The 15,000-nt window shown below is 38.9% G+C and overlaps 1 protein-coding gene across 6 annotated transcripts in view; it reads right to left on the reverse strand.

The window, feature by feature from the left end:
• Window positions 1-15,000, reverse strand: part of LOC133640775 (centrosomal protein of 128 kDa-like) — a 122,824-nt gene that overhangs the window by 60,375 nt on the left and 47,449 nt on the right. For all 6 annotated transcript variants that reach the window (XM_062034391.1, XM_062034388.1, XM_062034389.1 and 3 more), the window contains 3 exons: window positions 13,958-14,143; window positions 7,362-7,550; window positions 1,858-2,316 (listed from right to left, as the gene is read on the reverse strand). In XM_062034391.1, the coding sequence (XP_061890375.1) occupies window positions 1,858-2,316; window positions 7,362-7,550; window positions 13,958-14,143 (834 nt within the window). The remainder of the gene's footprint in view (window positions 1-1,857; window positions 2,317-7,361; window positions 7,551-13,957; window positions 14,144-15,000) is intronic.

A 15,000-nucleotide genomic window follows, 5' to 3' on the forward strand; every position in this document is an offset into this window, starting at 1 on the left:
CAGCAGTGCCTTGATGAGACTCCCGTTTTTATATATTCACGCCTGGAGCCTCATGTTGAAATGACCCTGATGATCCATGCACACCATTTAGATCCCAGCTCTAATCCACTCCCACACCTTTTAAGTATCACACCCAATGAGGACGTTTACACCTCATGAGAGTCTTGTCAGCACTCCCCCGAGTTAGAAATCTGACAGCTGTTTACTGACTGTGGCAGACTATTATAAAGTACAGGCTCCAATTATTAACACAGTGGAATCTCAATTTAGGAACTTAATTGGTTCTTAAACACGGTTTATAAATCAAAGAGTTGGTATAGTGAAGGATAGTTCCACATATGAAACAATGTAAACATTAATAATAATTGGTTCTGCCCTTGACAAAGCTCCTTATTTTAGTAAAAGAATGCACACTTTAAATATACTATGTGTGTGTACATACATACATATGTATGTACATATATATGTATGTATATGTGTATATACACATACATACATACATAAATGTATATATACAAACATATATACATACATACAATCATATTGTATATATACAGTGACACATATACATACAGTACATACATACATATAAATACACATATACATACGCACACATATATACACTTATATACATACATGCATACATATATACATACATATGCTGTAGATACATACATACATATATACTGTATACATACATACACAATCTGTATGTATGTATGTGTATATACACATTTATATAAAAACACACATATTTATACATACATATATACACACATACACAAATATACATACATACATATATACACATATCTACATATATACACATATATACATACATGCATACATATAAACATACATATACTGTACATACACATACATACATAAATACAGTATACATACATACACATACATGCAGTACATATGGTATATACTTACATAAAATACATACATTTATATACACATATAGTTTTGATGCCTTCAGTGACAATCTACAATGTATATAGTCATGAAAATAAAGAAAACACGTTACTGTACAGCCTGTACTGTATATATGTGTAAGTATATACACATATATATATATATATATATATATATATATACACATATATATATATATATATATATATATACACATATATATATATATATATATATATATATATATATATATATATATATATATATATATATATATATATATATATATATATATATATATATAGCTCTGATTACTGTTTTTCACATTCTTGGCATTCTCTCGATGAGCTTCAAGCACACCTGTGAAGTGAAAACCATTTCAGGTGACTACTTCTTGAAGCTCAACAGAATGCCAAGAGTGTGCGAAAAAGTAATTAGAGCCAAGGGTGGCTATTTTGAAGAAACTAGATTATAAAACATGTTTTCAGTTATTTCACCTTTTGTGATTCCCTCTCCTCTCTAAATTTTATCCCACAGCAAATCCCTCCTACTTTCCAGGCCGGTTTGTTGGCTTTTGTGGACCCATATTGAGTCAGCAACACACAGTATACAAAGCTTGGTAATTGGCGGGAAAAGGAACACGCTGAAGCACTGCTGAAGTGACATAGGGTGCTCCGCCTCTCCAAAAAGGTGGAGAGGACTATGGACTGTACTGCACAGGAAGCGATGTCATCAAAATGTCAGCGCCCTGAGGCTTCCAGAGGCACACAAAATGAATAAATGAAGTGTTTGTACACGGAGTCATGGTTCGTGAACTGAAAGGTTCGCAAACGCAGGGGTTGTTGAATTGAGGTATCACTGTACTAGGAAAACTATCCTTCTGGTTCTCGCGGATTCGGTCGAAATATAAAATAAGAAAGAATGAAAAGGACCTACCTTAAAGTTATTTAGCTGTGCCTGGATTTCTTCCCGTTCCTGGCGGCAAACCCGGACTATGTCCTGCATGTCCTTGTTCTTTGTCCTGCCCTCCTCAATCACGGCCTTCAGGTGGTCCACCTCTTTTTGATGCACCTCTCTATCCAGCTGCAGCTGTTGCCTTAGTGCGTCCCGTTCTTCCTGAGCCACAGCCAGCTTGGCTTGCCATTCCAACGCCACCTTCTGGAAGTCCTTCTTGGAAACCTCCTCTTCCGCCAAGCGCTGGGCTAGCTGGGCATGGGCCGGGGCCATCTGATTGAGCGTGATCTGGAGTTCAGCCTGCTTTTTCTGCTCTCTCTGACAGATGCGGGTTTGCGCGTCGACTTTTTCTACGAGTATTTGGTTATGTTCTCTCAGTCTTGCCTGGATGTCGGACTGACGCCGAGCCTCCGTCTGAAGGACGGTTGAGGCCTCTTTCACCTACGGTTAAAAAAGCTCTTAGAACTCCAATATGCTTATTTCAATCTTTAAATAAACCGGATCTGAGTTATATCAAGAATTTGAGAGTTACACAAGAATGATTACGGCATCTTAATGATTGAAAAAGCTTTAGAGAAAAGACATATGTCTACCTTAGAATAACTTCTGTGCTGGCTGGCTGCTTAAAAAAACAAGTACATGACAGATAATAAAGAAAGCTTCCTGATGGATGGGTAACTTGACACAACTTCTGTTCTGACTGCTGTCCTGTCCTGTCTGTAAGAGTGAATGTAATAAACATGAGTGAAAACATATTTAAGGCCTCACATTTCATAATAATAACTACAATACTCTTAATAAGGCAGCGTAGTCCCTGTAAAGCCATCGCTAATTACCAGTTTAAACTGCGAGAGTTGTCACCAATAATTCTGCCTATATGAGTTTAGATACTCTAAAAATCAATTGAAAACATGTTCAGAAGTTTAGGTGAAAACACTTTGGCTTCCGCAATATTTTATCTGCTGAGATCAAACAAAATCTCTGAATGAGGTGTGACAAAGTATTGTATTCAGAAACCTAAGCCATTCATTTGGTCATTCATTGTCTATTGCTTACTCTGTTTAGGGTCACAGGTGAGCTGGAACCTATCTCAGCTGACTTTGAAAAAACCCTGTACTGGTCACCAGTCAATCACATGTAGGGATGGGTACCGTTCTCATTTGAACCGATACGGTACCAAATCCCTGTACCTGGGAATCGATACCGGTATTCAACAGTACCAATTGTTGGTACGTTTGTGTGTGTTAATAAATGTTAATTATTTTAGAGAATTTTTTTTTTCTGTACCATTTAAAAATGAGTTGATTATGATTATTGTGATCTCCAGTTGTTACATATTGTTTTTCTATTACATTCCAATCTCATTTGCAATGCAGTTGCACTTCCAAGGCAGCAATGTATAGGCTATCTATGTTGTCTAATGAGGAAGTAGCTTTTTCCATGAAGCTGAATGTGTTATGTTGCGCCCTACAAAGCGTTTATACTGTATGTATTGTGCTTATTACACACCAGTTCTAAAAATAACTAATGCTAATAGTAGCCTGTGTATGGCAAATCCAATGCAAATTAGCATTTTGGATAAGTCGAGCCATATTTTGCATTCAAGTGTTTTCTACCAAGCATACTTGCTTTGTAGGTGTTGAAAATGGCAACTTTACTTAGAGGGAGTTCGGCTGAGTCCGCCCTGAGTGCCGCTTGACTGACTGTTTACGTGAGCCGGTGTTTAGTTTCGATTCGGACCTAACGAGTGCGCATCCTGACATGCAACAAACATATCGAAAATAAGGGACCGTGGATCTATACTCGGTAGTACTGACAGAATTCGTTCGGTGCCTATTAAAGTATCAAATTTGGTAACCATCCCTAATGACAGGACACAGATAGACAAATATTCACACTCACATTCACACATATTGACAATTTAGAGAGTCAAAATAATCTATCATGTGTGTTTTTGGATGTGAGATGGAGAGGACAAACATGCAAATTCTACACGCAGAGATCTGAGATTATATTTGGATTTAGAAGCTCCTGTACAAATCTGCAAAAGATAGGAGTTCAAAATTACTGGAAAAGAGCTGACACATAGCATCTCTTCTTTTTGCTTTGCAGGGACTACAAAAACTATATAAATAAATAAATGATAAATGGGTTATACTTGTATAGCGCTTTTCTACCTTCAAGGTACTCAAAGCGCTTTGACAGTATTTCCACATTCACCCATTCACACACACATTCACACACTGATGGCGGGAGCTGCCATGCAAGGCGCTAACCAGCAGCCATCAGGAGCAAGGGTGAAGTGTCTTGCCCAAGGACACAACGGACATGACTAGGATGGTAGAAGGTGGGGATTGAACCCCAGTAACCAGCAACCCTCCGATTGCTGGCCCGGCCACTCTACCAACTTCGCTACGCCGTCCCCTATATAAGAATTAAAAATCCAGTAGAACCTCGGTTTTCTTACACCCCACTTTTTATTGTATTACGACAATTTTCACCACTTTTTTGCGGCGGTTTTTATATGCTATCGCACACTACAAGCTACTAAAGGTGGGAATCTTTGGGCAGCTCACGATTCCATTACGTTCATGATCCAGGACGTACGATTCAATTAAAAATCGATTACTGATGCATATTTAATTTATGTATATTGATGCAGTTTCACATTTATTTTCGTTCCACTACATAAGTGTTAATCTCTTGCAACTGTTAAAAAAAAAACATTCATTTGGAATAAAAAACAGTTAAATTAATTCCCACATTCATTAAATTAATGAAAATGTGTGCAAAACTGGACCATAAATGCCCGATAGTAAAGGAGCTGGTCGGATCTCTCGGTGAGGTGGCTCGCTGCAGTCAGCCACATTTTAGAACTGTCTGCATTACTTTATTTACAATAAATGAATCTATTAACGATTATTGACGTTTACTAATCGATTCTATAATCGTCCATGTCCGAATTGCGATGCATCTAACAATCGATTATTTCCCCCACCTCTAAAAGGCTACCGTAAATTCCGAACTATAAGTCGCTACTTTTTTTTCTACACTTTGAACCTTGCGGCTTATAAAACGGCACAGATAATTTTTGGATTTTTATTCGCTAACGGCCATACTAAAAAGTTTTCAAAAAAAATAAGCAAATACAATGATAAGGTGTTTTATTGTTTGTGCTATGGCGCCATCTTTTGAATGAGTTTGCTCACTGCAGGTGCTGCTGTGTCCTTCCATTTACTGGTAGTGCTGGTTTTTTTTTGTCAACCGCAGTGACATTCGGTCTTCTAGCCGTCCATAACGTTTCTACTTGTATGGATTCTTCATTCTATACTCCGTGCAACATTTGTAAGTTTTACGGTATAACCAAAACTGTTTATACTAATTTAAAGGCCTACTGAAACCCACTACTACCGACCACGCAGTCTGATAGTTTATATATCAATGATGAAATCTTAACATTGCAACACATGCCAATACGGCCGGGTTAACTTATAAAGTGACATTTAAAATTTCCCGGGAAATATCCGGCTGAAACGTCGCGGTATGATGACGTATGCGCGTGACGAAGTCAGTTTAACGGAAGTTATGGTACCCCGTAGAATCCTATACAAAAAGCTCTGTTTTCATTTCATAATTCCACAGTATTCTGGACATCTTATGCAATTTGTTTAATGAACAATGAAGGCTGCAAAGAAGACAGTTGTAGGTGGGATCGGTGTATTAGCAGCGGACTACAGCAACACAACCAGGAGGACTCTGTTGGAGAGCAGACGCGCTAGCCGCCGACCTCACCTTGACTTCCTACGTCTCCGGGCCGCCAAACGCATCGGGTGAAGTCCTTCGTCCTTCTGCCGATCGCTGGAACGCAGGTGAGCACGGGTGTTGATGAGCAGATGAAGGCTGGCTGGCGTAGGTGGAGAGCTAATGTTTTTAGCATAGCTCTGTGCGGTCCGGTTGTTAAGTTAGCTTCAATGGCGTCGTTAGCACAGCATTGTTAACCTTCGCCAGCCTGGAAAGCATTAACCGTGTATTTACATGTCCACGGTTTAATAGTATCGTTGATTTTCTATCTATCCTTCCAGTCAGGGGTTTAATTTTTTTGTTTCTATATGCAGTTAAAGCACGATGCTATCACGTTAGCTCGTAGCTAAAGCATTTCGCCGATGTATTGTCGTGGAGATAAAAGGCACTGAATGTCCATTTCGCGTTCTTGACTCTCATTTTCAAGAGGATATAGTATCCGAGGTGGTTTAAAATACAAATCCGTGATCCACAATAGAAAAAGGAGAGTGTGGAATCCAATGAGCCAGCTTGTACCTAAGTTACGGTCAGAGCGAAAAAAGATACGTCCATCACTGCCTCTCAAGTCCTTCACTGTAACGTTCCTCATCTACGAATCTTTCATCCTCTCTCAAATTAATGGGGTAATCGTCACTTTCTCGGTCCGAATCTCTCTCGCTCCATTGTAAACAATGGGGAATTGTGAGGAATACTAGCTCCTGTGACGTCACGCTACTTCCGGTACAGGCAAGGCTTTTTTTTATCAGCGAGCAAAAGTTGCGAACTTTATCGTCGATTTTCTCTACTAAATCCTTTCAGCAAAAATATGGCAATATCGCGAAATGATCAAGTATGACACATAGAATGGATCTGCTATTCCCGTTTAAATTAAAAAAAATCATTTCAGTAGGCCTTTAACCACCTCATGTGTGATGTCTGTAGGAGTGTTTTCATGCATATTTGTACGTGCTACCGTAATGTAATGACGCTAGCTTCGTTAGTAACAGCTAATAGGCTAACAAGTTTATGAGTGTCTGTATTAGTATTTTTAACTTATAAAGGAATTCTTATTGCATTGTTTCAGTTTCGTAAATTCACCAAAAATGTCACTGTGGAGTTATTGAGTCTGTTTAGCTGATTGGAGAGCTAGCTTCCGCAGGTAGTGGGTCCATGACAATGACTTCTGTTTTGTGCTGATCAGCCGTTTCACTGCCGTGTTACAGACACCGTTTGGAAACAATTCAACAGTTACAGAATCTTTCTGAGTAAATAACCCATTTCACAACAGATATATCTGCGACTTATGGTCTGGTGCGGCTAATATATGGGAAAAAAAAATTTTCCGCGCCACAGTCCGGAAAATACGTTTTTTTCAAATGGATTTATGCACGTAAAACTATAACTTTACTCTCTATATTTTTGAGTATCTAGCACAGATGAATTAGATGTCCATGATTTATCATAGGAAAAAACTTTTTGAACTGATAACTACCAAAAACCCAGGTTCGACTGTGTGTATATATATATATATATATATATATATATATATATATATATATATATATATATATATATATATATATATATATATATATATATATATATATATATATATATATATATATATATATATTAAAAGAGAGACATAATTTGGCCTTTCCGGGTTTTCAAACAGAATTAAAAGGATGCACTGCCTTGATCCTAACCTCTCGGATTTCCTGCTCCAGAGCCAACTGGCGCTGGCAGGTCTCAGACAGCTCCACATCCTTGCGGTGCAGCTCCTCTTCACGCTGGGCCAAGCGTCGCAGGTTTTCAGCCAGCTCCCTGTGGGAGGCCTCGGCCTGCTGGCTCAGTGCCTTCAGCTGAGTCTGGGCGCTGTCCTTCTCTTTGGCTACCTGGAGAGGGGAACCAAGAGAGTGGGAGGGAGATGGGTCAAAGGGGACGGGAAAGAAGAAACAAGAATCACAGAAGATGGGGAGGAGACACGGAGTACAAAAGGAGAGCTTTGACAATATTTGAGGAGGCCAGACGGAAAAATTAAGGTAAAAAGCGGAGGCAAGCATACGCAGCAGCAGCTCTTGGGCTCGGCGATAAGGGACAATGTTTAGGTCTATGCGAGGCAGATTGCTTCAAATACTCTGGATTTCCCTGGTATTTGTAAGGACATTGGTGTAGCTCAGAAACGAATCATTTAATTGAGCGCTTGATTATTTATTCTAATTCATTCACATTATGTCCTAATTAATTCCCGTCAAGTCAAGTAATCCAGGTGAAGGTCTCTGTCAGAGAATGTGTGCGCGCGATGATCGGGAGTTTGGACGTGACCTGCTCGGTTCAATCCAAAATGGTTGTAGCTGTGCTACTAAATTAACAAAAACTGTGGAATATTTAACAAAAGAGCGACCTCTGCTATTACACCTTGACTGCAAAGTACTATAATCTCCCCCAGCTCAACAACAGGCACACCTGCACTAATGGAGCCATTGCAAGAGCTTTTTGCTCTCTGGATCTTGACAAAGGCGCTCCCACTCCCTCCCTCGCCGTATCTCCCCGGCCTGCTTCGTTGTCTTGTCTTGACTTTAAGAGCCTCTCTTTCTGCGCTGTTCTCCGAAATCTAAACATGGAATTGATCAACTGGACTCTCAACTCAATTAACAAGATCTTCTCGACAAGAAGCACAGGTTCGGGGGAACCTGCCTGTCTTGGCTGAACGTTTTCCGCCAGAAACATGAGGGACTCGTGGGAGAAAAGTCGGGGTCGTGTGCATGTCAGTGCTTTCCGTTGAGGGCGTGGGAGATATTTATCTATTTAGAACTGTGATAACAGGGCACCTGCTGATTGGATTGAGCATTGCTTTGGTATATCGACAAATTCGGATGGCAATGGCAGCCGTTCAAGGAGCTCAAAGGCTGCCCGTTGCGATGGACAGAAGGTACAGCTGTGGGCACACAGACTGTGCCCACTTATTTATTATTATCATTATTTATCATTTATATGCCAAATGATATATTGTGATATATATTGTTATTGCAGGAGGCTTCAAAATATATTGCGACATAGATTTGACACCAAATGTACAGCATACGGTGTCGAACAAAACTTTAAAAGCATCATCATTTTTGCAGAGGTATACTTTTGGACTCATTAAGGCTTTAAACGATTATGCACAAAGTTCCAACTTTGTTTAGGTTGACTGTCCATTTCAATAGCGAGCTACAGAACACCCTCCTGTATTATTCATAACGGTGTTATACACAATAGTTATTTACCGGTAGTATTGCACCACACCCACCTCTTCACCAGACATGTGTGCTTATTTCACAGGCAATTTCTAATGTGAAAGGGGCATTATAAAGAAAATGGACCAGAAAAAAAGCACATGAATAATTCATCTGCTGTAGTTTCATGCAAAGCGTATTGGTTTATGTACTCTGAAAAAGAAGATTTCTGAAGCACATAAGGAGATCAGATGGCTAAATGATGGCTAAAAACAAACATTTTGGTTCTTTTAAGAGGTTTCGGTGGTGATATTTTGTCATATCGGTATCCGCCTTTATCTTTTTGGTCTTTTTTTTCGTCTTTTTTCACAATTACAACAGATCTGTATCAGCAGTTACAACATCCACACATGATACCGGTATTTAGAATTTAAAAAATAATCATTAGTCAAGTAGATGGTGATAACCACTGCTCAAGCACCAGCCCTTTGACTTGCATGAGAAAAGAATTGACTCTCATTGTGAATGATTTTCCCCGGATATGTTTTGATACCTGATCGGGTATTTGTTTGAGTACCCGGTCCGCGCGAACGCTGCCACACTCCCTTTTTTCCGTCTAATGTACCCTAAATTCCGGACTATAAGGCTCCAGCTTATAAAACGGAGCGGTTAATTTATGGATTTTTCTTTGCTAATGGCCATATTTAAATTTTTTTTTTTTTTTTTTTTTTCAAACCAAGCAAAAACACAATGAGGGTGTTTTATTGTTTGTGCTATGACCCCATCTTTTAGACGAGCTTGCTCACTGCAGGTGCTGCAGTTTCATTCTATTTGTCTGTGATGTTTTTTTTTCAACCAGCATCCTGTTCAGTCTACTAGCCATCTATAACGTTTCTGCTCGTATGGATTCTCCATTCATCACTCCAAGCAACGTTTGTAAGATTTACAATATAACTAAAACTATTCTGACTTACTAAACCGTCCCATGTGTGATGTCTGTAGGAGTGTTTTCATGCATATTTGTATGTGCTATCGTAATGTAATCAAGCTAGCATTGTTAGCATTAAATAATGTGTTCACATGTTCAGAGTGTCTGTGTTCCCATTATTAACTTGCAACGGCATTCTTTTTGTATTGTTTCAGTTTCACAAAGTCCTGAGTAAATTAATCCAAAACATCACTGTGGAGTTATTGAGTCTGTTTAGCTGATTGGAGAGCTAGCTTGGGTCCATGACGATGACTTCTGTTTTGTTTGATCAGCCGTTTTACTGCCGTGATACAAACACCGTTTGGAAACAATTAAGATATGTAAATAAACGTTTACAGAATATTACTGTGTAATTAACTCAATATCATCATATCTGCGGCTTATATATGGAATAAGGTTTTTCTTATAAAATTTAGTGGAGGCAGCTTATGTTTCCCGGTGCGCTCTATAGTCCGGAGAATACGGTATCCTATTACCTCTCCTCTGCTTACTTGTCAAAACTTTACATTTTTGTTGGTGAATTCAGTTTTTGTCCTTCCTTCCTGGCGTCTTTCCGGTCTCATTTTGTTTGTTTTCGCTACTGCAGCGATCGAGTCGCTTGACAAGCCTCCGTCCGCAATACTCGCAGCGTGGCCTCATTAAGGGAGTGCCGCGAGTTTCATGTTCCGTGATTCAATCAAATAATAACGTGACTGATATGGACAGACATGAAGACGACAGAAAAAAACAAAACACTAAAAATATTAGTAAAAAAACTTTTATCTAGCTGAAGTTGTCATTGTCTGCCGTACAATCCAGGCCAAAACCAACTCGGTCTCCCATGCACCTATAGACACAACCATTCAGCCACTGAGGCCTTTAGGGCCACACAAGTCAGACAATTCCAACACCAAACATGCCAGGTCGTTACACTACCCCAATAAAATGTGAACTTAATCTACTGCCATTTATTAAGAAAATTCATTTATAGATATGAATCATGAAATGCTGTTACTAGATTACAGAAATGCTAATAAAAGACATTTTACAGACAGAAAGTTACAGGAATGTACATTTTATCCCATCTCATTGTGCAACATGTGAATGTTTTAAGGGGAACTAAATGTGATCTCTGAAAGGGGTACAATTTCTTTCCAAAGCAGGACCCCCACTCAGATGTACAATACAAGATGTATTTGTTATTTTATTTGTAAGTGGGCCAAATCAAATAATTTAATGGAGATGACTGCTGTTATTTGATTATAATAATGAGACAATTAACTTATGATCTCAGGATTGGGACAAGTGTGATGCTGGTATGGCCAGAGTATGCATGTCTGATGTTGCTCCCATGTGCCCCACTGAATGCTCAGGGAGCTTTTATGTTTGCTCACACACATGAACAATTAGAGAAACATTGGCAATGATGTCAGCCAGCTTGAAAAATTTCTATAAGATACGTAAAGGAGGCCAGAATATTTTTTTTTTTAAATGTTTGTATTAATATCCATAAACTGTTATAAAATTGTATAAAATTGAGTAGATGGCGACATATTGTGATGTACAGAAATGCCATATTTTCACTATGTCACTACTAGGGCTGCAACAACTAATCGATTAAATCGATTAAAATCGGTTATAAAAATAGTTGGCGATTAATTATTAATTTAGTCATCCATTCATTGGATCTATGCTATGCGCATGCGCAGAGGCTCCTTTTTTTTCTTTTTTTTTTTATAAACCTTTATTTATAAACTGCAACATTTACAAACAACAGTTTTTTTTCAATAAAATACTGGAAAGGATAGAAGTGTAGTTTGTCTCTTTTATCCGATTATTAATCGATTAATCGAAGTAATAATCGACAGATTAATCGACTATCAAATTAGTTGTTAGTTGCAGCCCTAGTCACTACGCATCCGACGTAATGTTAAAAAAAACAATTTAAATGGGAAATGCAATTTTTTGGGAATTTGGCCAATCACTCCCATTTATTATGTAAGACAAGCACAATTTTCGATATTTTCCATCGACAACATCACCGATTACTACTAACTGCATACTTCATGAGCGCCAACAAACATAATAAAACGTTACTTACTGTACAATGACTGCTCTCACTAGGATGCCGTTTAGATGAAGAATGACTCATAATGCTTGCGAAGAAAAAAGAAAGTGGGGGAACAAGCATATTTTAGGGTCTTTTCGCGATTTTTGGGTCTAAATAGGATGCCAAAGTTGACCAATTTGTCAAATTATGTCCTCATCCTTCTACTGTCCAGGTGAGAGGCCTTATTTATGATCTCAAGTGTTGTAAATTAGCTTTGGCTTCAAACAATATGATGCATACATTGGATGACTGTTTCAGATAGCTATGTTTCTGTATCTGTCCCTATTTCAAATCGAGTTTCAAATCGAGAATAAACTTTCACAAGTTCCGAGGCGGGAAAGCAGCTCACCAGACGATGATGTCAACACAGCAACAACAAGCTTGTCTCTGTGACAATATGTCGCTAAATTAGATTGTCTGCGTTAGCGCTTCTAATAACAATATTACTAATACTCTGTTAATATTCAAGTCACAAAATGTAAATGGAGTATTGTTGGTGTTTTTTGGATCGTTATTTCGAGGGCTTTATGGCCGGAATAGAGGCCCTCTCACGGACTTCATTGTATGTAGACTTTTATTCACCCTTATTTACGAGCTAGGCTATGTTCACACTACAGGGTCGGATGTCCAATTCGGAAGTTTTTGTCAAATCCGTTGTCAGTACAAAAAAAATTTGATTTGTAATATAAACGCAATCTGACTCGCATGCGGACACGACGTCATATGCACTGCAGTGTCCACGGAATAAACATGGCTTCTACGGTCTCAGTGCCGGCACATTTGTGGCAATTTCAAGGATTTTGTGCAAGTCAACATTTTCTGGATCAAATTGTTGCTTGTAGAAGATTAAAGAAGGAAGAGGACAAGTATTTTAGCTCAGGCAGTTTTACAGGATATGTTTCTTCAATGTCTGCTTGAAGAGCGTGTCTGTGGGCGAGCAGTCGGAAACAGGAGTGCAGGAACTTTCACGTGAGTTCCTAAAACATTTTATTTTCACCTGTTTTCTGCTCCGTTGTCAACTGTTTATTTTGTAACCATTTTTTTTGGCGAACAACTACGACGCTCAGCGTCTTTTGTCGACGTTCTGGTCGGATGAATGCAACCTGATTGTAAGAGGGTTCACATGTATTTCCACATACAAAAGAGGCCTGGGTCAAAAATGAAGAATTGGGAATTGCACTGTTCACATGAAAAAATCCGATACAGGTCGCATATGGGCAAAAAAATCGGAATTGACCTGCAGTGTGTGCAAGGCCTTAGAATGCATTAAAAAAATACATCCGTTGTCTTGTCTCTCAAAACGATTATGGACGATAGCCAAAATTCCAAAAAAAGTGTGGTTCCCCTTTAAAGCCTTGTCCGGCTATTTACTGACATATACTATTCATGTTTATGTAACTTTTACTGCAAATGAAAATCAGCTCCAAATTTTGCTTATCGACTTCCGTGACTACTAATAATCGGTATCGGCCCTAAAAAAAAACCCTATCGGAAGATCGCTAGTTTTAAGAGATCTTTTTCAACAGTGAGCCTCAGTACCTAATTTGCTGTGAAATTACTTATTGATTCCTCAATTCGAATGATTATTTTCTCTTTCAAGTTTAGGGCAGTCGATTGTGTGAAAGTGTGATTAGGCTATTCCAATTCAATTGCACATTCGACAGACGGCATGCTTTTAAAGCACTTTCTACCCTGAAGAGGTCAAACATTTACCTTGAATGCATTCTTCCCGCAACAATTGAGTGGTGTTTCCTTTACTTAGGTTGGAAGCAGCCATTTATCGCAGCATTGTTTGACCCACTGCCCTTGCAGAGCTGAATGTGACCATTTGGCTATTGCTGTGTGTTGCTTCAGCAATATACATTATGTATGAAGAATTTGGTCATTAGTGTGAGTTGGTACTTCTGTCTCAGGGGGAGCAACCTGCATTTCCGCAGAGTGTATAAAGTAAGTACTTCACCCGGGGTGTGTGGTGACAGCAGTCATTGAACAAAAACATCCACTGACCTGTGCTGCCTTGTCACTGTGCAGCTGAACGTGGACCCGAGCCTCCTCCAGCTCCTTCTGCTGTCGAGTGCACTTTGCCCTCCATTGGCGCACGGCCTTCTGGGCCCTGGTCTTCAGTTCATCTCTGCTTCTTGTGCTCTCCTGGAGTAACGCCTCAGTCTCAGTCTTCTCTGCCTGCCCTCGACTCTGAGAGGGAAATGTATTTATCAGCCTTATATTTCATCCAAAACAGGGTTTTTCCCGTGCAAAATACTTTGCTCTAGGGCAAGGGTGCCCGAACATTTTGCCTCCAAGGGCTAAAGTGATAGTGTGCAAATGGTCCGTGGGCCAAATAGCGATTTTTACCATGCAACAACACCACAAGTGAGGACTTTGGCCTCATGCCGCCATAATTAAATATAAGGTAGTATATATATAATATTAATATATACAGAGAGTACAGGCCAAAAGTTTGGACACACCTTCTCATTCAATGCGTTTTCTTTATTTTCATGACTATTTACACTGTAGACTGTCACTGTAGGCATTAAAAACATGAATGAAGACATGTGGAGTTATGTACTTAACAAAAAAAGGTGAAATAACTGAAAACATGTTTTATATTCTAGTTTCTTCAAAATAGCCACCCTTTGCTCTGATTACTTTTTCGCACACTATTGGCATTCTCTCGCTGAGCTTCAAGAGGTTGTCACCTGAAATGGTTTTCACTTCACAGGTGCGCTTGAAGCTCATCGAGAGAATGCCAAGAATGTGCAAAGCAGTAATCAGAGCAAAGGGTGGCTATTTTGAAGAAATTAGAATTATAAAACATGTTTTCAGTTATTTCACCTGTTTTTGTTAAGTACATAACTCCACATGTGTTCATTCATAGTTGTGATGCATTCAGTGACAATCTACAATGTAAATAGTCATGAAAATAAAGAAAGTGCATTGAATGAGGAGAATGTGTGTCCAAACTTTTGGATATATATATATATATATATGTGTGTGTGTGTGTATATATATATATATATATATAAATTAATTTAGTCATCGATTCGTTG

This window comes from Entelurus aequoreus, linkage group LG23, assembly GCF_033978785.1.
Source record: "Entelurus aequoreus isolate RoL-2023_Sb linkage group LG23, RoL_Eaeq_v1.1, whole genome shotgun sequence".
NCBI lineage: Eukaryota > Metazoa > Chordata > Actinopteri > Syngnathiformes > Syngnathidae > Entelurus > Entelurus aequoreus.